Source organism: Protomyctophum bolini (assembly GCF_963924005.1).
Source record: "Protomyctophum bolini genome assembly, chromosome: 5".
Taxonomy (NCBI): domain Eukaryota; kingdom Metazoa; phylum Chordata; class Actinopteri; order Myctophiformes; family Myctophidae; genus Protomyctophum; species Protomyctophum bolini.
In genome coordinates, this window is record NC_137866.1 from 12,609,751 (window position 1) to 12,631,321 (window position 21,571).

Genomic DNA, 21,571 nt, shown 5'->3' on the forward strand with positions numbered 1-21,571 from the left:
TTAGGCCCCACTTGCCTGTTAGTCTCACATGAATGGGGGTAGCTTTTAGTCCCCATCTGGTGCTCCCAGACATTCTAACAAACCAATTACTAGGGGCATAGTTTTCCCTTTTCACATTGTCCTTGCGATGAAGGCCTGGACACAAAATGTCTGCCAGGCACATCCAGCTGTGCGTTGTTCTTGAGATAGCAGGATGTGGTTAGTTAACTGGTATCCACCCATCCTTGAAATGGAGAGCTCCTGTGGATTCCAGGCACCTTATTGGCCAGGAAAGAGGAGCTGATCTGATCATCCAGGTCGCTGGGGATGGGGAAGGATAAACATTTGACATCTCCCCCCCTCATCATAACCTGCCACCCCACAGAGCCAGGATGATGGAACAGCAGCTTGCATCTCTCTGTTACTATTGAATGAAACTCTCCTGGTTTTGAAATGAGCTCCCCCACAGACACACTTGCGGCGCCCGCTGGCCTAGTGGTCCCGGCGCATGCCACATGGCTCTGGCCTGACAGACGCGTCGCGTGTTCAAGTCTCATTCATGAAGGCATTTGCTGCATGTTTCTCCCCTTCTCTCTCTCTCTCTCTTTCCTGTCTGTCTTCACTGTGACTATCAATAAAGGCACAAAAGCAAAACTAAAACAAAAAAAGAAAGAAATCATCCATTAAGTGAAAGGGAGATAAGAGTGGCTGAATGAAGTTTGACCATTAAACTAGTACTTTATATTTCAATGAAAGAATCTTGATAAACAAAAGTAAGGAAGAGACTCCGGTATTCACGCACAGCTATTTATTTATGGGTGTTTTTATTCAACTACTACTCTTGCGTTTATCACAAAGAAATAAAAAAGGTTTTAATACACAAGAGGTGCAGATATTTCGTACTCTGTATTGAAATGTACTTTTCTGTGCTTTTTTTCTGCACACTGTTAATTAAGTATTCTGTATAGGCCTATAAGACAACAATGTTGAATTTAGAAGTTTAATTTAATGTCTGACAAATAAATCCTGATTCCGTGTTCGTGTGCCATTTGAGGATTTGGAATTTAATAATTATCAAATATAAAGAAATAAATAATATTTTTATCACTATATGATTATGATTCATATAGCTGGATGTAAATTATCGTCCTTTATCCCATTCTGACCGCGGGCACCCATTTTGGTGTTGGCATCATGTTATGCTTTAGCTATTGAAAAATAGCAGATCTACAAGCTCATATACGAGCTTGTAGGTCTGCTATTTTTGAAAAATTCGAAGAACGACTGACATTTTTAGAATCTGATCTCAGGTCAGAATGGGTTAATCAGACCAGTGTGTGTCCCGTGGAAACCTCGTATGAATCTGATCTCAGGTCAGAATGGGTTATTCATGCACATTAGTGCAGTAAGTATTGAGGCGAGAGACAACAGAATGCAATGTGCTGCATCCCCCCCACGTGTGTCACGTTGAGGTTGTTATGGCAACCGGAATCTGGTCTTATACCTGTTGCCATGGTTGAGAAGGGCAGAGTGACGGCGTTGCTCATTAGGCACAAGGATGCGTTTGCCATTTTAACACACAAGATGTAATTCTATGTGGAATATATCTATTAACATTGACATCAGCTTGTGCAAGGTTTTGATTATCTTATAAGAGAAATAAACGCAGGGTGTGAGTTAAATTACTTAAGATTGTTTGAGACAGAGAGACAAAGTATAGGTGTCACAAACGAGGCCATTTGGATCTGGTTTATTAATGTCTCAACTTCACACAGCAGCTCAGTGGCCTTGTAGTTAGAGTGTCTGCCCCGAGACTGGGAGGTTGTGATTCGTTCCCTGGCCGGGTCATACCAAAGACTCAAGACTGAAATATGGGACCCAGCTCCCTGCTTGGCACTCAGCATCAAGGGTTGTATTGGGGCCTGCGACATACTAGTGTCATGTCCAGACTAGTGTGTACTTGTCCAGGGGGTGTACATCAAACTGCCTCACGCTACAGAAACAGGAGATAGCAGGCTCCTGCCCTATGGGCCTCATGGCTCGGCAAGGCCAGTTGGCCGAAAACATTCGGTGGCGATTGACAGTTAAGCTAATCAAATAACGAAAATGATCTACTGTACAAGATCACACAACGCATCACATTATGATCAATCTGCTATTTTGCTATTTGTGAAAATAAAATAAACTAGAAAAGTGAGCCCCTCTGAGTGCAGATCCCCGCTAGCTAGGCCACCATGAGGCCCATTTGAAAGAGTTAGACGACTAACACAAACACACACCAGGTGGTCAGAGCGCAGTGGCATAGCTACAAAGATGTGGTCAGAGTCCAATTCAGCCCATTCTGTTTCACTCTTCAATGTTTTATAATAGTTTTGCAGTTAACTTTCAGAGGCACTGTGCTGTTCGATCAAAGAAACATTTATTTTACTTTTATTGGCGATACAGATACACAGCAATACACAGTGGGTAAACGAACAACGAAACTAACTCCGTAAAAACACACACAAATTGTGAATGCGGGGAAACAAAAAGACTGGAACAAAAAGTAATAACCTCCATTTATCGTGATGGGTACAGAATGCATTAATTTTGTCATGTCACAGTTCTTTTTTAAGTCCTTGCTCCACGGTGCCCTTTTTTAATAGACTTATAAAAGACCTGTTCCTATGACGCACAAGCAGATGGACAAGGAGGCAGCTATCTGGGGGCAGATGCGTTCATGCCACGTCGTGAGCATGAATCACCACAGAGCGGATGGAAGGAAGCGTGTGTACATTCACAGACGCAGCCTGCACAGCAACCAGTTATCCTTGTATTGATTGCTAGTATGTAGCGAAGCCGCAGGGACCCATTTCACACTACATTGACATTTTTTGGCCTTTAGTTGACATTCTTATCAAGATTGACACATAACAAGGGCAGTCAAATAATACGCCTCAATTTCGACATAATGACGAGCAGCCAACAGGTGTGTAGTACGCATCAGAGCCGCAATGCCCCGGCCGACCATATTCCTAAGAATCACAGTTTGTACTGTGGGAGAGCGGCGTTACGATGGGTTTTTCTTTTGTGTCACAATCCTGTCCCACATTATTCCCATAAAAAATTAACCCCCAGTCCCTTCGTTCCACTTCTTGCCTCCCCCCGCAACTTTGAACGGAATATTGGCTGGGTGGACAAAATGTGTTCCAAGATATTGAAGCTCATGTCATGCTGTATTGGCGCGTAGCCCTGTTTCCTATTGTTAGTTTAACTTGTCGTGGGCATACTGTACGGTATACCAACTGTCCCAGTGTCATGGTCAAACCAGTGTCCTTCATGTCCCCATCTATGCTGCTGGCACAGGAAACCTATCAGATCATCAGCCAGGTTCCACTGCTGAGCGATGGAACAGAGCTTAGATAGCCCTGCTCTCTCATTAATGATGATTGTTCCTGGAAAGGGGAATAAGGGCGTTAGTAACATAAGTACTACATTTCTACCTCACCCCCTCGCTCCAGTTTCCCTTTAGAGGCAGGTCAGAGGTGAAATGGGGCTTTATATAGACCCCCGCCCCCTTCTCTCGTTGTCTATCTGTCTCCTCTTCCAGTGCCCAAAATGGAGTTGCTGCACCACTTGGTGGGGGTGTAAATACAGTTTTTTACCTGCGCCAGGTTGCATTATAGCTTCCTACCAAGATTAGAATTTCGTCGCAGCAGCAGCTGCCATGTTCATCACATATTCAAACTGGAGCAGCAGTTGGCATTCAGGTTTCTGAGGACACACTGTGCTTCTCTGTCAGCATGTGACCCATGGAGGGCGATATGCAATCCCCTGCTCTCCGCATCCGCTGCATTATTGATCAGTGCGTTGAAATCCTCTGAAAACACACACACGCGCGCACACACACACACACACACACACACACACACACACACACACACACACACACACACACACACACACACACACACACACACACACACACACACACACACACACACACAGTGTCAGTCACTCTACACAAGGAGGCATCTCTTTGCAAAATGCTCTCGAGCCCCCCTTTAGCTCAAGGAGGGAGCCACAGACCTGCGCTTAATTGGTCCTTTGACGATGCAGGACATTTGCATATGTAAGAGCTAATTATTGCTTTGAGGATGTGATTTCAGAGATTATGTTGGAAAGCGCTGAAAAGGCTGTAAAATGCCCTCGCAGAGTTGCCATAGCTGTGATTTGATTCCCGCATGTAAATTGGGCTGGGGGGTTTTTCCCTCGGTTTCTATTGCTGGTCTGTTTAGATGGTTGCTATGTCCTGGGCACGCCCGTTACTTCAGCCATGTCTGTTCCTTTTTTTCCACTCACCCTTCCACTCCATCTCCTCCTACGCCACCCCCTTCTGCTCTGATGGTGGAGGTATGCATTTGTCTAGCTGGCCCCAGCCAGCTCTTTGAATTGGCCCGAGTGCAAGGCAGCTTTAGCCAACTCGGGCACAGTACTGTCAAGGGATATGGGTGTTGAGTGTGTACTGTATGTGTGGGGGGGGACGGGACAACTAAAGTCTAGAAAGCCCTTACAGTACAGTCATTCCTTTGGCTGTGTGCGTCTCCCCTTTCCTTTCCCTGTTCCCCCCTGTTGCCGATACCACCGCAAAGGCTTAGCCTGCTCTTGGTGTGGAAAGCTGGGACATCTGTGTCGGTGGGACCAGCGAGCATGCTTGAAAGGGATGACATGCCAGACATGGCTGCAGATTGTTGTTCATTAAGAAATGTCTGTGTGGGCCATAGGGAACGGCTGGGGAGAGCAGGAATGTCGTGGTGTCATCGTCATCATCATGTCATGTGCACGGAGGACAGAACAGGTGATGGTTGGTTGGCCAGGGAGGGAAGGGTACATGCTTTACCATCCATGAACTATCACTGTTCTGTTGTCTAACCACACAAACCCTATAGCGCCCCTATTTTGGGTTGACGTTTTCGCAGAAAAAACAGATCCACAAGCTTGCAATGCGCCACGCTTGTAGATCGGCTATGTGTTAACTGAAAAGGTTTGGTGTAGGGGGGAAAAGGAGCGGAGGAGTAATTGGTGACAGTGTATGTAGAACCATGTGGGTCTCCGGCCTAAAATAGTTTAAGTGGTTAATATGCAGTGCTGTTGTAGTACACAGATCAAGGACGAAGATGGTGATTACACACAATCACACATGCATGCTTAGTTGGCTTTCAATTCAGTCTTTCCCGTATGTCTTTTGCTGTTATTTGCTTTTTTTTACCTATTCGTGTCCACCTACAGTACAGTACTAAAAATCATACTGTGTGGTGGCTGGTCATGATTTTGTGGTGGCCCCACCAGGCCACCACACAATAATGCATTTATGGGAGACACTGATGGAGAAAAGTAAGCTTGCATTTGGTCAATGGCCTGCGTCACTTTTCGTTCCAAATATTATCTGTGTGTGTTGGTGCTGTGATTCACTGCACAGGAAGTATTTATATAGACAGCCATGTTTGAATGGCATGTTGTGATTTGTCCATGATGTACAACTATGGAACTATAATGGCTCATTTACAAATCCAGTTGTTGCATAATGTTTTCTCAAAGATTTCATCTTCAACTAAATGTGTCATATCCTGGCAATGTATGTGTTAATCCTTTAATAAATAATAAACAAAGAAAAGCCTATGACAAATGAAGACCGTTACAGTTCGAAAAATGTTGGTTGAATAAAGTGCCTGGATCTCCCCCTTTTTTTTAATCTAAAAAAACGCCTATGGTGGCACAAAATCACTGTACATTGTGCTCCAAGTTAAACTGGAAATAAAAGGAAGTGGCCGTTATCTTATCTTCACACAATGGCCAAATGTCAGTGGTAACATGTATCTGTTTCTTCTCCAACAGTCATTCTCAACCCCAAACAACCAAAGGAACCAGCAAAGTCCTTCAGCTTCGACTACTCCTACTGGTCACACACTACGGTGAGCCTCTGCATATTCAGAATTTCAGATTCTAAACAAGCGTCTCTACCGCCTGACAATACTGACTGAGTTTGAAAAGGCCGATTCCAAAAATGTATTCTAAATCCTAAAAGTTTCCTGAAAAACATATGTTGCTATATCCTGTCATGTCATGTCATGTCATGTCTTAATAATGTTCACTTTAAAAATATGTGGATTTGCACAAATTGTCACATTTAAAAAAATAAATAGCAGATGAGTTTGTATATCTGCTATTTTTCAATAGCCAAAGTATAAAATGACACGGATGCTTTCCCAGTTTTAATGGGTTCAATAAATCTATATATATTTATTTAATCATGCATTTCCATCTTTCCCCACAGCCGGAGGACCCCAGCTTTGCATCACAGAACCTGGTGTACAATGACATTGGCAAAGAAATGCTGCAGCATGCCTTTGAAGGCTACAATGTCTGCATTTTCGCTTACGGACAGACAGGATCTGGCAAATCTTACACAATGATGGGCAAGCAGGAGGAGGGACAAGAAGGAATCATTCCCATGGTAAGTATAGGCCCCTTTTAGGCACAGGAACCTTCCCTGAAGCTCAGGAACTGTATGTTGTTCTGTCTCTTGGTTCCTTGGACATCATTTCTGGGACAAAGGTAGTATAGTTATGGAAGTATAGGGATGGATCTACAGTATTAGCATTGAATGTTGTTCAAGTGCTAGCTCTTGCTTGGTGATAAATGTTTACACATGTGCCATGTTTTTAAAATGGATAAACAGAATATTAAAAAGAACATTTAAAAATGCTCAATCCGGAAAAATGTTTATTGTACTAAAACGACAACCCAGGAACACCAAATTTTGGCAGAAATCAATGTTTATTACCAGTAAGGAGGAGGAATAATCCTAGGTTTGCATGTTAATCTGTTTGCTTAGAATCAGTTTCCATAGAGAGGAAAAGGCTTAACTCGAATTATTAATTATGTCATCATTTGGCAGTTGATGGTGTCTATGACCAGTAAGGTGTGCAAGAAAGTATTTTGGCATGACCCGAAATAGACACGGCTGCAGATCATGTAGGTCTACCAACGATTCCAGCCCAGGAGTGTATCAGCAGCTGACCGAATAATACGACATACTGTAATAATTCAGATCCCTTCAGAAACTTGCATTCAATACCCACCCCTGAAGACTATTGGGTGCCGAGTCTTGACGTATTTCGACACACATGTCTCGTGTGCGTTTAGTCATCTACAATAATTGGTTGCCGCTTAAAACTGAGCAGCTAAGCATTCTTCTCCGAGAGCATGCTGCATTAAGAAATTAAGTTTCCAGCATTGGCACATCACAAATGAGTTATGGTATTGACGACCAATGGCCTGGATGTTGAGGATGATGATGAGCTTACTGGAATGTTCTTGGCTGCCATTTGCCTAGATCAGGGTTGGGCAACACTAGTTCCACACTCACTCCAGAGGGCCACATTGCATAAACTGATGGCAGATCTACAAGCTCAAAACGCGTCGCACTGTGACGCGTTTTGAGCTGGTAGATCTGCTATTTTTGAATTGGAATCCTGAAAAGTAAAATTTATTTAATTTCAAATGCATTTTTTAGTTAAACGTTAAACTTTATGAACTTAAATGAAATGCATGTACTGTAACAGCTGAAATAAATTATTAATTATGTATCAATATTGGGATATTAACCTGCGGGCCATATGAAGTGAAGGTGAGGGCCGCATATGGCCCCCGGGCTGTCAGTTGCCCATATATGTATATAATATATGGTAGATGAATTTAGTTGCGGTACATTTCTGTATAACGTATTTAAATGTCTTCTTACCTTCATCGAAGGCAGATTGCATCATTCGATGTCCAATTTAATCAAACCTATGGGCCTGTGAACCTGGCCTTATTTTCAGTAGACAAATCAGACCCAACCTATTTTTTACAAACCACCTTGAACCAGATTCAGACTGCAAAATATCAGCCAAACCTAATTAAACCATCCAAACACGTTTTAAAAGTTATTTTCTATTTCTAATATGCCTCTCCCTTTAGAGATCCCATTTTGTTTTACTTGTGTTTCATTTATTTAAACCTGTGTTTATTAGTGTTACTGTTGTTTTTAGATCCTTTCGGGTAAAGTAATAAATCTTGCCGGACAAGTGCATTACATTTTTAGTTGTGCGTTTGACAAGTGACTCTTGGTTTCACTTTTTCTGTGACACTCTTGGCAACAATATTGTCTGGCATTATTGTCTGGCTGTCCTAATAATCACCTTTCCAATATTGTTAATAATACTGTTGTATTCATTCCTAAGACTTGGAGTCAAATATTGTCCTCTAGTTTCATATCCATTTGAAAGTTCTGGCAGAAAACATGTAAAAGTAAAACGTCCTAAGCACAAACGTTTAAGGCACACAATTGACAGGTGTGTTGCGATTATTGTGGGGTAATTGATCACACCACCTATTTTTTGTGCCCAATACATTTGTGCTTCCTAAAGGAAGTTATAGTATGTTCAGTACTGCACCCATTCTGGGCCCTCGCAGGAGAGATGTTGTGAAAGTGGAGATATTTTAATAAATACACATTTTCTGCCAGAACTTTCACATTAATATGAAACTAGTCCCCAAAACCTCTTAGGAATTAATTATCGGATGAGTGCACACACAGTGCTACAAGTTTAAATGCCGACGAGGTCAGTCTTCTAACCATGCGCGGATAGAACTGACCTATGGCAGTGTATTTGGAATACATGAAATGTATGTAAGATCACAGACATTCTAAGGCTATTAACTTGTAAACTGAGAATATTCAAACATGTATTCACCAAAACAAACTTACAGGTAGTTGATATAAAAAGTATTTGCGTGTGCTTGTGCTCCGGACAAGTGACTTTTATGCCCGGACAAAGTGAATGGGAAATGTAGTGGCTCAAAAAGTGTCAAGTGTCAAGCACTTCATATTTACTCCTAGTTTTAATCTCCTGTATGTCTCGTTATCTTTATGCCTGCCTTCTGGTTTATTTTATACTTCGTATGAAGGGACTGAATAACAAGTCATATAAAATATTATCCGCCAAATTTTACTTCTCTTTATTATTTATCCATAACTTCATAAAGTTATCCATTGATCTCATGTCCCCATTTCCTTTACATCTCCCCTTTTCCTTCCTGAATGAAATTAATTGACAGTAAAAATGTATTCTCTCTGCCCCTCAGCTCTGTGAAGACCTTTTTGATAAAATCAATGCAGACAACAACAAAGGCGAGCTCTCCTACTCGGTAGAGGTGAGTTTCACACTGCCTGGGGGGGTGGGGCTGTGTGTGTGTGTGTGTGTGTGTGTGTGTGTGTGTGTGTGTGTGTGTGTGTGTGTGTGTGTGTGTGTGTGTGTGTGTGTGTGTGTGTGTGTGTGTGTGTGTGTGTGTGTGTGTGTGTGTGTGTGTGTGTGTGTGTGTGTGTGTGTGTGTGTGTGTGTGTGTGTGTGTGTGTGTGTGTGTGTGTGTGTGTGTGTGTGTGTGTGTGTGTGTGTGTGTGTGTGTGTGTGTGTGTGTGTGTGTGTGTGTGTGTGTGTGTGTGTGTGTGTGTGTGTGTGTGTGTGTGTGTGTGTGTGTGTGTGTGTGTGTGTGTGTGTGTGTGTGTGTGTGTGTGTGTGTGTGTGTGTGTGTGGGGGGGGGGGGTCGGTAAACACACATGTCACTCGATAAACGCACTTGGGAGAAGTGTTGACGCTTCAGCGCAACACTTGGTTTCTGAAGTATCAATCTGGAAACCAATTTGGCAAAGATTTATTTTTGCCAAATTGGTAGCTTCTGCAGACACCACCTCCTTTTTGTGTAGGAACAGGAACTCTGTTTGGCTCCTCCCCTTTCTTTGTCCACTTCCTCCCAGGTGCTTCTGTGTTTGTTCCTACTAACAACAACGCTACATGATTCAGCTGTTGGCAGAATCTGCCTTGAGTTTACGTGCAGGTGTCACACAGTGAAAAACAGCATCGTGAGCTGGTGTGTAACTCAGGGTTGGGGTACGGTCACACATGCGCAACTGAAACGGTTGTTTCCCTTTCACTTCCATTTTCCAGGGGGGTGGAGCTTGCGGTTGCGGCGCGTTGTACATACATCTACTATTTTTGGTGTGCAACACTGGCATACATACAAGTATGAATCAAGCTTATATTAAGCTTTAAGCTTGCCTTGTTCTGTCTCTGATGAACCCTCAAGTCATGGTACGCTGTTAACTGCCTGGGGGGTGGGTTCTATAATTGTCTTTCTCGCCACTTCCCACACTCTCATTGTTTTCTCTCTGTCTCTCACCCCTTCTCTCTCATGAACCCTCTCTCACCCCCCCCCTCTCTCTCTCTCTCTCTCTCTCTCTCTCTCTCTCTCTCATATGAACCCTCACAAGTCTTGGTGCTCTGTTGACTCTGATAATACATCAATCTCACGTTGCCTGCAGCTTCTGAGCTCTAGGGTTTCCTTAGCAACGGGCCAACGGCGCTATTACGAAACGTTATTAGGTGGAAATATAAATGTCTTGTTTGCTCAAAGCTGAAAGCTAAATTTGAGTATTTTGCTCATGCTGTTTGGTAATTATACCCAGGCGATGTATTGGATGTTAGGTCACCAGAATGCATCCGCATAATGACATACATTATTATAATGTTGTCAGCAATAAAGTATATTGTATGCACTTTGTTTGAATAATGCAGTATAATATATACTTCTTATGTTTTACCCCAAAGTAATACAATTTTATTATAGTGCTAAATCACAGCAAGTTGTCTCAAGATGCTTTTCACATCGAACAGAGACCCATTGTTTCCCTACTAAGCGAGCATTTGGCAGCAGTGACAAGGAAAACGTCCCCTTTAACAGGAATAAACCTCGAGCAGTCCCAGGCTCTGCCTCGACTGTAGAGAGAGAGAGAGAGGGGACACAAAGATGCTCAACAATAATATCAACTATAATGACAATAACAACAACTATAATAACGGTCCGCAGCCGTTTACAATGAAAACCATGGAAACCCTCGATCCACCGCCGGGTTCTCTTCTATCCTGCTTTTAATCCTAGTGAAGGAGTCTCCCTCCTGGACCCAAACTGGGAGAAGGTTCCACACTTGAGAAGTTACACTATTCTACTTTTACAGATTCTAGGAATGCCAAATACACCTACGGCACATATACCGGTAAACACATACATTTTGTCATAAAAAGTTATCCCAGATAAATATATCCTGCTATTGCTTCACCGCGGTTGTGAAGTTCTTAGGTCTCAGCAGACGGCACAGAAGCCGTACTTTCTTCCTCTGGGCATAACTCTACATGGCAGCAGACCTACATGATTTAAAACCACACAAATGTAGTTTGCGAGCTGTTCCAAGTCGATGCCTTCGCAGCATAACTCTGGGGGCAGCCAAACTGATGCTATATTCTTCATGCTGTGGTTTCTAGGTCAGTTATATGGAGATCTACTGCGAGAGAGTTCGGGATTTGCTTAACCCCAAGAACAAAGGGAACTTGCGTGTACGAGAGCACCCCCTGTTGGGTCCCTACGTGGAGGACCTGTCCAAGCTTGCTGTCACCACCTATACAGACATCGCTGACCTCATGGATGCAGGCAACAAGTCCAGGTAAGCCCGGCCTCAGAATGACTCAGAGGTCTGTGGAGAGGACGATGGGGGGGGTGGTCATTCTAGAGCCAGACCAATAGACATTATTTGACCCTCCCGGACTTCATACAGTGCTGTAGGTGAAAAGTGTGACGTGTTTTACAGATCTACAGGCTCGCAGTGTGTCACATGAGCTGCTATTATGAAGACTTTTGAACAGTGCTTAAATATTTAAATTATTAAATGATGGATTGCGTTTTGCTCTTTTTAACAAGATATTAAATGACAAATTGGTAATCTGTGTCCCAAAAATCTCGCATCGGTCGGGCTGTAGCTACAAGTCGTGTTAATTAATTAAGAGCCCATTTCTGGACCCACAAGTACAGTAAACCTGTTGGCCTAGAAGTGAAACCTGCTAAACATCATCTCTAGACTAGACCTGCTTCCACTGTGCAAGCGGAGTGGACTGCCCAGTGCCCACCCTTCGTTTGATCGGGGAAAGGGGTAACGATGTGGGAAGTTAACACCTGCATCCTGTATTAGAAATAAATAGCCTAATACCATAGCATAGAATAATGATGAATCTCATGTGTTTATAACACGCTGCAGATGGGTTTTGAATCATCGGGAATCATCTAACCTGCATTTTTGTCACTGTTGACCGGTTATATTTTTAACAGAATGTGTACTCGCATGTGTGTGTTTGTGGTCACAAGACACGTGTGTTTCTTGCTTAAATGACTAACGGAAAGAAAAGCACAAATACTGTAAGTAGTAGATCGGAGAGGCTTATTGTCGGAGAGGCCAAGAACGCGAGAGTCTATCCCCGTTTCGTTGCGCTAGACCCCTGGGAGATGGATTGCCGAAGCGGAGCGCACCATAATCTCGCACTACATCAGCTCCCAGTACTTGCCGCACAACTTGCCCCACCCAAGCTGCGCTACCCAGGCCAGTGATCGAACCCATGACCTTGTGTTCGATTGAGCTACCCGGACACGCACAAATAAATGACTGGTTAAACCAGGGTAGAACTAGAGTGATACGGAAATAATAAGTGTGTCTGTGTGTGACACCACCAACCCTGGCAACCCAGTCATAATCTTCCCATGCTGACTCGGAAGGATTATTTCTAGAACATGGCGTATAAAGCCCATATCTCCCATGTGGCGATCCCTGTGAAATGTATTTATGTTTTGTGTCCTCACAATATAATATTATGTATGATTCCCTGGTCTCACACAGACTTTACACCCCAGTGAAATTGTAATAGAAACGATGATTCAAATGAGTCCTGAGATTCATTGTACCTAATCTTTGTGTCCTGAAAGTATTCAAGTATTCAGTCAATACTCTTTTTATCCCACGATTTTTGTGACTCATTCTTTTTCACCCAGTGCCAATGCCTAAGTTGTAATCCTGGGCGCTACTCTCCCTCTGCCAAACTGGGGAGAGCCCCGAACTGAGCTCATGCTTCCTTCAATGCATGAGGAGTGAGCAGACTACTTCTCATCAGAGTAGCACGTGGCTCGTGGAAAGAACACGTTATTCCAACCAGTTCCTTTGCCCACAGAAAGGCCCTTTCGCCAACCCCCCTAGGGTATGAGAGAGGCCCCCAGTGCCCACAGCGCCCCCGGCAGGAATCAAACCGGGACCTTCTAGCTGTGAGGCGACTGTGCCACGTGCCACCGGCCCTAATGTCCCTTTTTATTTAATGATAAATACAATATTGGCGCTTTTCAGGAAATGGGGAAACGGAACCTGTGTTCCAATAGATCCAATGTAATTGGTATACTTTTCACTGGTTAATATTTATAAAACCCACAGAGAGCTTTAGCCACTTTCAAACTGCTATCCTATCCTTAAATAAAAATAAACATAGCTGATCTGCAAACTAACAACATGAGCCAGCGTGACGGCTTGTCAGCTTGTAGGCTGGCTATTTTAAAGTAGAAAACGGGGCATGGATTCATGGAAAAGCATAGAAACAAGGAGACGGCAACAAGTGTTTTCTGTTTTGACCTACAGAACTGTGGCCGCCACCAACATGAATGAGACCAGCAGCAGGTCCCATGCGGTCTTCACCATTGTTTTCACACAGAAGAAACACGACAGCGAGACAGACCAAACCACAGAAAAGGTCAGAGGGAGAACCTTCTGTTGAGACTTTGCTTGAGCTTCAGAAACTATTGTGGGAGTTCTCACCATGTTTTACTTTCAACTTCTGAAGCTATGTTTAAAAATGCAAAACAGGAAATTCACTCGATATAACAAATAAGGGGATTTGTGTATAATGTATACTACCATAGGAACTAAAGAAGAGAAATGGCAAAAAAATGTAAAGCATAAACCTTGCACACGGTTACATAAACTAATATTGTAGCACAAAATGTCACAATTATTACATCATGACACCATGACCAATCATTCTGCTCTGATAAAATTAGGGAGGACACATTTATTTTATCCACTGACAACACTTCTTTTAACTCCGAGTTTGAGGTCTAGACAATAGTGTGACTTGGTCAGTGTGGTTATCTGAGGAAAAAAATATCCCTTTGGGATTTTGCTTCCCACATTTCCTCCGATTGTAGAGATAACAAAAGCCACTGTGTTATTCTAAACACAATGCCTATTGTAGTGAGATACAGATTTTATCGCAGGGTCATGTCTCATTTTCCCAGTAGCACTCACATAGTTGAAATGATTTACAGTTTTTTGGGGGGTGGTTTAGTTGATTTTGTTCAAAAGCTTGAATGAATTCATAACGGGTTCAAGAAAACCCATAAAGCCAGTTGCTGGTGGCCATTCTGCTGTTCTGTCATACTCAGGGTTGGTTTGACGTAAGGGCAAAATGGCCACCGACCCACCGTGTGAATAATGGTCTAGCAACTGTGAATGATTGTGATGGCAGTGATTATCCCTGGTGCATCTTCATTGGTGCATCTTACATATTGGTTTGGTGCATGTTACAAATTAATGTATTATACTTTTCAGGTCAGTAAAATCAGTCTGGTAGACCTGGCAGGAAGTGAACGAGCAGATTCCACAGGAGCCACGGGCACCAGGCTAAAGGTAAATCTCCCTTTAGGTTAATTTATACTGATTTTCAGCTGATTTCCAACTGGATTATTGCCGATAATCTAACGGATGGTTTCAGGAATAACACACATTTGCTTTATTCCGTGTTGTTGTAGGAGGGAGCAAACATCAACAAATCTCTGACCACATTAGGAAAGGTTATATCTGCCTTGGCCGAAGTGGTGAGTTGTGCATCTTGTCTCTCCGTTTCTCCTCTTTCTCTCCCTCTGTATTAATAGGTCTTAGCCTCTCCCCTCCACTGTTCCCTCTTCTCCCAGTATTGTCAAGGAATCTGTGTACTGTATGTCACTGGCATGCGGTAATATTGTCTGCCCTTGTGTTCTCTCTCTGTCCCTTGTCCTGATAATGCATACCTAAAGGATAACACTATCAGCAAGGTAAACCCTCTGACAGCTCAACTATTAACATGCTAATTCTTAAATAAAAATAAAAGGAAGATTTGATAATCCTTGTCAAATGTTGATCATGCCACTGTGTCATTTCCACATTAAACAACTTAAACCCTTTGTACTGTAAATTAATTAATACTTAGTCGGTTCTTTTTTCTCCTCTTCGCCATATCTCTTAACCGAACATGGCATATCTACAAGCTGTGCAATTGAATACAAAATAAAATAAAATATTATATGTGTTTATTAAAACAATCATTCAGTTATATGACCTTGTTTCTGCTATATGTGAGATATTTGTCATCATACTAATGTATGATCATTGTCAGTGATCATTTCTCATTTTCAGTGCTAACACAGAGAACGAATTAATAATGTTAATGTCGCTGTCTTCCCAGACAGCAAAGATAACATGTTATGTTGTTTATCGCAGAGCAAGAAGAAGAAGAAGACTGACTTCATCCCATACAGAGACTCTGTTTTGACATGGCTGCTGAGGGAGAACCTTGGTATGATATTAATCATAGAAAACTACTCACTTTTCAGTGGGAAATCCATTGTCTACTATATCTGATAATAATGTACATTAAATGTTTACCAAATGATTCCTGGCTCAAAGAAAAGAAAAGCCACAAGTGTCTGTGTCTGCACACTGTAGCAGACCGTTCCCTTTTCAGTGACACAGAACTGACCCTTTATGGATGCTTTGTTTTCAGGTGGAAACTCCAGAACGGCTATGGTAGCTGCCCTCAGTCCTGCAGATATCAACTATGACGAAACACTTAGTACGCTTCGGTACGTTTTTCTGTTAAAGTCACAGAATGATTGAAATGTCTGTGTGTGTGTGTCTGTCTGGCTTTTTTTGGCTTTTTGCCTTTATTGATAGTTTCAAGTGAAGATGGACAGGAAAGAGAGAGAAGAGGAGAAACATGCAGCAAAGGTCATCATGAGCGGGACTTTTCATATTCCATCCTGATTTGCTTCCAAAGTTTGTGGGCGCGGTCTGTTTTGCACAATATGCCACACATCATGAATGCAGAACGCGATTGCTGGGAAACTTTGCATGCACATTCCCACTAAGCCAAGGAAGAACCTTCATCATTCACATTTTTCAAACCTCCTCATGGTGGCGCTACACTTCACATGTTGGCCTATAACTCTTGGATGTACAGTCAACATATTTAATACATTTTCTGCATTTTCTTCAAAACACACTTTTTGCTGCTACTACATATTTTGTCCAAAACTCACACAAATCGGTACACATCATCTCTGGGGATCATGTGATCAAGGTGTATGAGTTAGATGTTTCAGATCCTGTTCCAAGTGGCTATGACTGCCTTCCAAAGTTTGCAGGCCCTGGGTAGGCAACTCGGCCTGGCGGATACCTGTGCTCCGAGAAGCACACGTCTTCATGCACTGAAGTTATCCTGCTTTCCCCCCCTTCCTTCGACAGCTATGCTGACCGTGCCAAGAACATCAAGTGCAACGCTGTCATCAACGAGGACCCCAACAACAAACTTGTGCGCGACCTGAAGGACGAGGTGACTCGACTGAAGGAGCTGCTTCGGGCCCAGGGCCTGGGAGACATCCTGGACGGTAAGGCTCCATTTTCAACACCCTGCAAGGCGTGCCACGATGCGCTGCACACTACCTCCTCTCTCAGGGTCTACGGTACCACAAGCTGGCATCATCTCCACTCTCACATTTCAGCTGTTGTTGCTCATCAATCCAACTCTGCCCTGCCCTTTGTAATGGCTACATACTAGCACCTAAAACTTGATTAGAGCTGCAACTACTACCACAGTAAATTAAATGGTGGTAATTTAACTCTGAGTGTGTACAAATCATTTTCACTCTCAAGGTTACAAATGGAGAAATGAACACTGAGGGTTTGCTTTATGCAGTAGAGTAGATAAGTGAGTGAAATTATCAAATTCCTTAGTGTTCGTGGCTACTTTAGAGCACAACACTTAATTTACTGCATACTGTTAAGCACATAGCCTAGTTACATAGTGCCTATTAATGATTTCTAATACCTGAATAACCAGTGCACAATTGCATGCTTAACCTACTGTAGCACTCGACAATAGCCATCCCATCTTGTCTAATCCTCATTTTCCTGTTCATTCTCATCGTACTACTTGGCGATAAAATGTCTGTAAATGTTTCCTTCCATTCTACTGGTCCTGAACTCTTATCCTCTCCATCCTTTCCTGCTTACCCCTCAGCCGAGCCTATGGGGGATGATTACCCAGGAAGTGGAATCAAATGTGTGTATATGAGCAGCGATAGTTGTGCGTCGTCTTTTTGCACTACTACTGCTAGCTAAGCTAACATTGCTTAATATATCACAGGCCGACCAACCCCTCCCCAGCTTTTTGCATGTCAGTGCTAAGATGCTAAAGCTAAACATAACGAAATGCAGAACTGCAAGGCTTCCACTGGCCCGCTGATGTGACTATGACTAGCATGCCACTAGATAAGCATGCTTTGCACTGGCATTGATTTGATCAAACAAAATTATGAAGCTGAGGCAGAGATTATTTACTGGTTATTACTATACAAAAGAAAACCCTCACAAGGTACAGATTGACGTCTTAACTTCATTAACCTCTGATTCCATCTGAATATCTTGTCTGTCTCCTCCGCCACCCCAACCCACTGACATCATTTTGACCATTATGGTTCCTAATCTCACTCTCTCCAACTCTTCTCCTTGCCAGTGAGCTTGTGGTCCGCACCTTTATTTGATTTTCTCCTTTCATTTTGACTAATTATCCACTGCAGGTGACAATGTTCAAGGCATTAGAATGCAGCTTCTCAGTCCTCAAAGTGAGGCTCAGAACTTCAGGCGGAAAGGTGCATGATTTTACTTTACTGGCTAGCCAGACTAGAGGTATTTGTATCCAGTTGGTGCTCATTTGAAGTGATTTTGCAGTAGTATTGAGTTAATAGTTTCTGTTAGCTACAATAGCTAGTGTGCTTTATTTTTTTTTCTTGCTTTATTCTCCAAAATCCCCAACCTTTCCTCTCTTGTCCTGTCTTTTGTTCCCCGTTCTGTCAATCTCACAAGCTGCGTAGTGTACATGTGTATGTTCACCTAATATTATCCATAGAAAAGAGCATACATTGGTCTTATTTTCCCCTAGAAAAGATTCAGTTGGCCAACAACTAGGTCTTGATTTTTCTCCTTTAGGAAGGGCATAACTTGCCTGCCCTTCTGCAAATTTTAACTATAAATGTCAGCACCTCTTAAATTATTCAATGGCTTTTATCAGTTGACCGTATTTATAACCACTTAAACCCTAGCGCCCCTTTTCTGGGGTGAATTTTGGGCCAAATTGTATGGAGTGAAAACAGAAGGGGGCCTAGTATAGGGCCCTGACCCTGAGGGACTCCGGTTAACTAAATATAGGGACTTGAGAGCAAAATCTCTTGTCACCTGAGATAGTAACCCTTCAGGCTATTCCTTTTAGATGAGCCAGCTGACCTTTATAGAGGCTGCTCTGGCTGTGTGACACAATGAATTTGTGTGACTGTGTCTGTGTGTGCGCATACATGTGTGTGCATCCGCCTAGGGTGAATGAATTGAACAACTGAACTGCAGGCTGAACGTTGGCAGCATGTGCCAATATTTATCACTCATGTCTCCTTGCAGCCTCTATGTCACCGTCCCATACTGTACTTCAGTTGATACAATGCCAGCAGTTTTCACACAGGGCATTTTACAGCAGTTGACATTGACAAGACAATAGACAACTCTGTATAAGTGGACCAATTTAACACACTAGAAATTATTGTTGTACATTTTAATAGGTGGATGAGGATGACTGATAATCTCATTATTATGGCCAGTTTAATTGTGGCCTTCAGAGACTCTTTAATTGAATTTAAGCTGAAGCTGCAAGCTAGTGTTTTTCCCAGGAAGTGGAATTGAGTGGCACTCGTTTAAGTATTTGATAACGTGCCGAGCTCCTAGCCTAGAGACATTACAGTACCTGTCGTGAAAACTGCTGCTCTGTGTAGCTGACCATTTTGCTCTGTGTTTGTCTTGTTGTTGTGTGATATCTGTCTTACACTGCTGTTTCCTCCTCTTTGTCCTTTCTCTCTCTCTCCCCAACTCCTCGTCCTCATTTAATTTATTTTTCATATTTGGTTCCTCAATTTTGTGTGCCATCTACTCCTACCATGTGTCTGTCTCTCTATGTCTCTCTACCCCTCTCCATCTCTCTCCTGGTGTTGGCTCAGACCTGAAAGACATAACCAACAATGAGCATAGATACTTGCTAGCCTCAGAGAATCAACGCCCTGGCCATTTCTCCACAGCCCCTATTGGCTCCCTGACAGCCTCCCCATCTTCTGGCACACTCTGCAGCCAGGTGGGCCTGCTGCAGTCTGTCACCAGCATCCAGGAGCGCATCATGTCCACCCCAGGAGGAGAGGAGGCCATTGAGAGGCTCAAGGTAAATTATGGCCACGCTATAGTCTTGAATCAAGATGCATGTACAGTACCTACAGTAGGATAGGACAGTGAGCCAGTGACATCCCAAACAATGATGGTATCAGAAAGCCAGGTATTCCATGCAGCGTCAAGAATCAAGAAGGTTATATTTGTCACTTGACTAACTTATACAAGTACAAGCAGTGCTAAATGTATGTGGCTATGACTGTGGCTATACAATTGTTTTGAATGCAGTTAGGTGAAATGAGCAGGGGTTAAAGCAGGGGTTCCCAAAATGTTCAGTTTGAGACTCAAAAGATACATATATTTATGACTTAACCACTTACCCCTATTTTCACTAATAGTGAAACAAATGGGAATTGACCTCATGTTTGGGACACACTGAGCTATGGCCTCACTGGGGGAACACACCCCGTGTCATAGACATGGCTAGCATCTTGCACAACAGTTGCAACTCAGATACGTCCTGCACCCTTACCTGAATACATTGTTCTATTGGGTTGAGGACTTGGACATAGACAAATCTGTGTGTGGGCTGGAAGTTTCCAATAATTCTTTGGGAGTGAGTGCTTGAATCACAGAAATAATTGGAAAGTTTTGTCAGATTGTGGTTAGAGTGTCCGCCCTGAGACTGGGAGGTCGGGGTTCCATCCCCGGCTGGGTCATACCAAAGACCCAGCCGGGGTCCAAATGGGACCCAGTGCCTCCCTGCTTGACACTCAGCGTCAAGGGATGGATTGGGGGTAAGTCCCTGTGATATACTAGCCAGGGGGTGTACTTGTACATCAAGCTGCCTCACGCTACAGAAACAGGAGATAGGCTCCTGCTCTATGGGCCTCATGGCTCGGCTTGTCTACTTTGTCAGATCATCACCTCATTCAGTTTAAAACTCAGAAAACGTTGCCTTAGAAGGGAGCAGCAGAATCCTGAAGTCTCAGTCTCGCACTACCTCTGTTTCCAAATGACTGTCTGGAACACGTCTGGCTTCTGTCTCTGTGAGGAATGGGACATTCTAGAAGTCTCAGTCTGCAATCTGACCTCCCCTAGTCTACGTACAGTATACTATAGTGAGAATAAAGCTAGCCTTTGCAGTGTAATGTGTAAAAGATAAGTGAACGATGGAATTGTACCTTGTTGATCAATTCATTTATCAATGTTCATATCATGTTTAATAGTTATCGAGGATAGATGATTATTATTATTATGTTTTTTAACACACCAACCTAATTTGAACGAAAATCAAGGTACTGACAGGGGGAAATATTAATATATAAGGTGCAATCGTTTTTTTGAGGGGCGCTAGCTTTGAGGGTCTGTGTGAACACAAACATTGAAGACAAAAGTGTGTATAATAGAGTCAAGATGTGCTTGAATCTTCATAATATATTTTTTTTTAATTCCTTGGGTCCTAATTGTATGGAAACATGTGTTAATTTGTCCCTGTAGGTTGTTTAAGTCAATAGTTATGCTGTTTTCTCTTGTCTCTTCATTTACGTATTTAGGTAGGTCATGTGTAAGAAAGGGTTAAAAATGAACCCCTTGGGACATTATTATTTCTTGTTACCTGGCAGAATCTTAAAATAGACCCTTCAAGGATTCCGGAAAAACAGGTGGCATTAAAAAATCCACCCTCTGCGCGTGAACCCCCCGTTCCATCTAGACTAAGTGGTTTTGAAGGAGTCTAGCGATTCGCATTTCTTAACAGCTGTTGCTATTCGTCTGACTCTGTTGATGAGGGAGTACATAGGGTGGCAACGATCAGCCATTAGGAGCAGCAGTTTCCATGGCGATGGTGGTGCCCAGTCTAGGTATCTGTCATCCAGTGACGTCAGCCGTCGACGCAGATAGGGAGGATATATTGGACCAAAAATAGACCTAGATCTTTACGGTGTCTTTATGGCGTTGACGCAGATAGGGAGGATATTGGACTGAAAATGGATCTGGATCTTTATATGGTTCTAAAAGTCGATGGTTGAAGCCAATAATAATTCACTCCATCCATAGGGCGGTGTTCACAGTGGAGCAGTTTAACTAACCATAGGACCTCATTCTACCATTAGGTTTAGCAAAATAAATGGTAAT

The 21,571-nt window shown here is 42.9% G+C and overlaps 1 protein-coding gene across 5 annotated transcripts in view; it reads left to right on the top strand.

The window, feature by feature from the left end:
• The window catches only part of kif1b (kinesin family member 1B), an 85,865-nt gene that overhangs the window by 18,306 nt on the left and 45,988 nt on the right, over positions 1 to 21,571 (top strand). For 3 of the 5 annotated variants that reach the window (XM_080764111.1, XM_080764114.1, XM_080764112.1), the window contains exons 3-13: positions 5,854 to 5,930; positions 6,293 to 6,472; positions 9,148 to 9,216; positions 11,379 to 11,557; positions 13,562 to 13,673; positions 14,531 to 14,608; positions 14,731 to 14,796; positions 15,458 to 15,533; positions 15,741 to 15,819; positions 16,481 to 16,623; positions 19,276 to 19,490. In XM_080764111.1, coding sequence (XP_080620237.1) covers positions 5,854 to 5,930; positions 6,293 to 6,472; positions 9,148 to 9,216; positions 11,379 to 11,557; positions 13,562 to 13,673; positions 14,531 to 14,608; positions 14,731 to 14,796; positions 15,458 to 15,533; positions 15,741 to 15,819; positions 16,481 to 16,623; positions 19,276 to 19,490 — 1,274 coding nt within the window. The remainder of the gene's footprint in view (positions 1 to 5,853; positions 5,931 to 6,292; positions 6,473 to 9,147; positions 9,217 to 11,378; positions 11,558 to 13,561; positions 13,674 to 14,530; positions 14,609 to 14,730; positions 14,797 to 15,457; positions 15,534 to 15,740; positions 15,820 to 16,480; positions 16,624 to 19,275; positions 19,491 to 21,571) is intronic. The other 2 variants (XM_080764113.1, XM_080764115.1) reach the window with 1 other exon arrangement.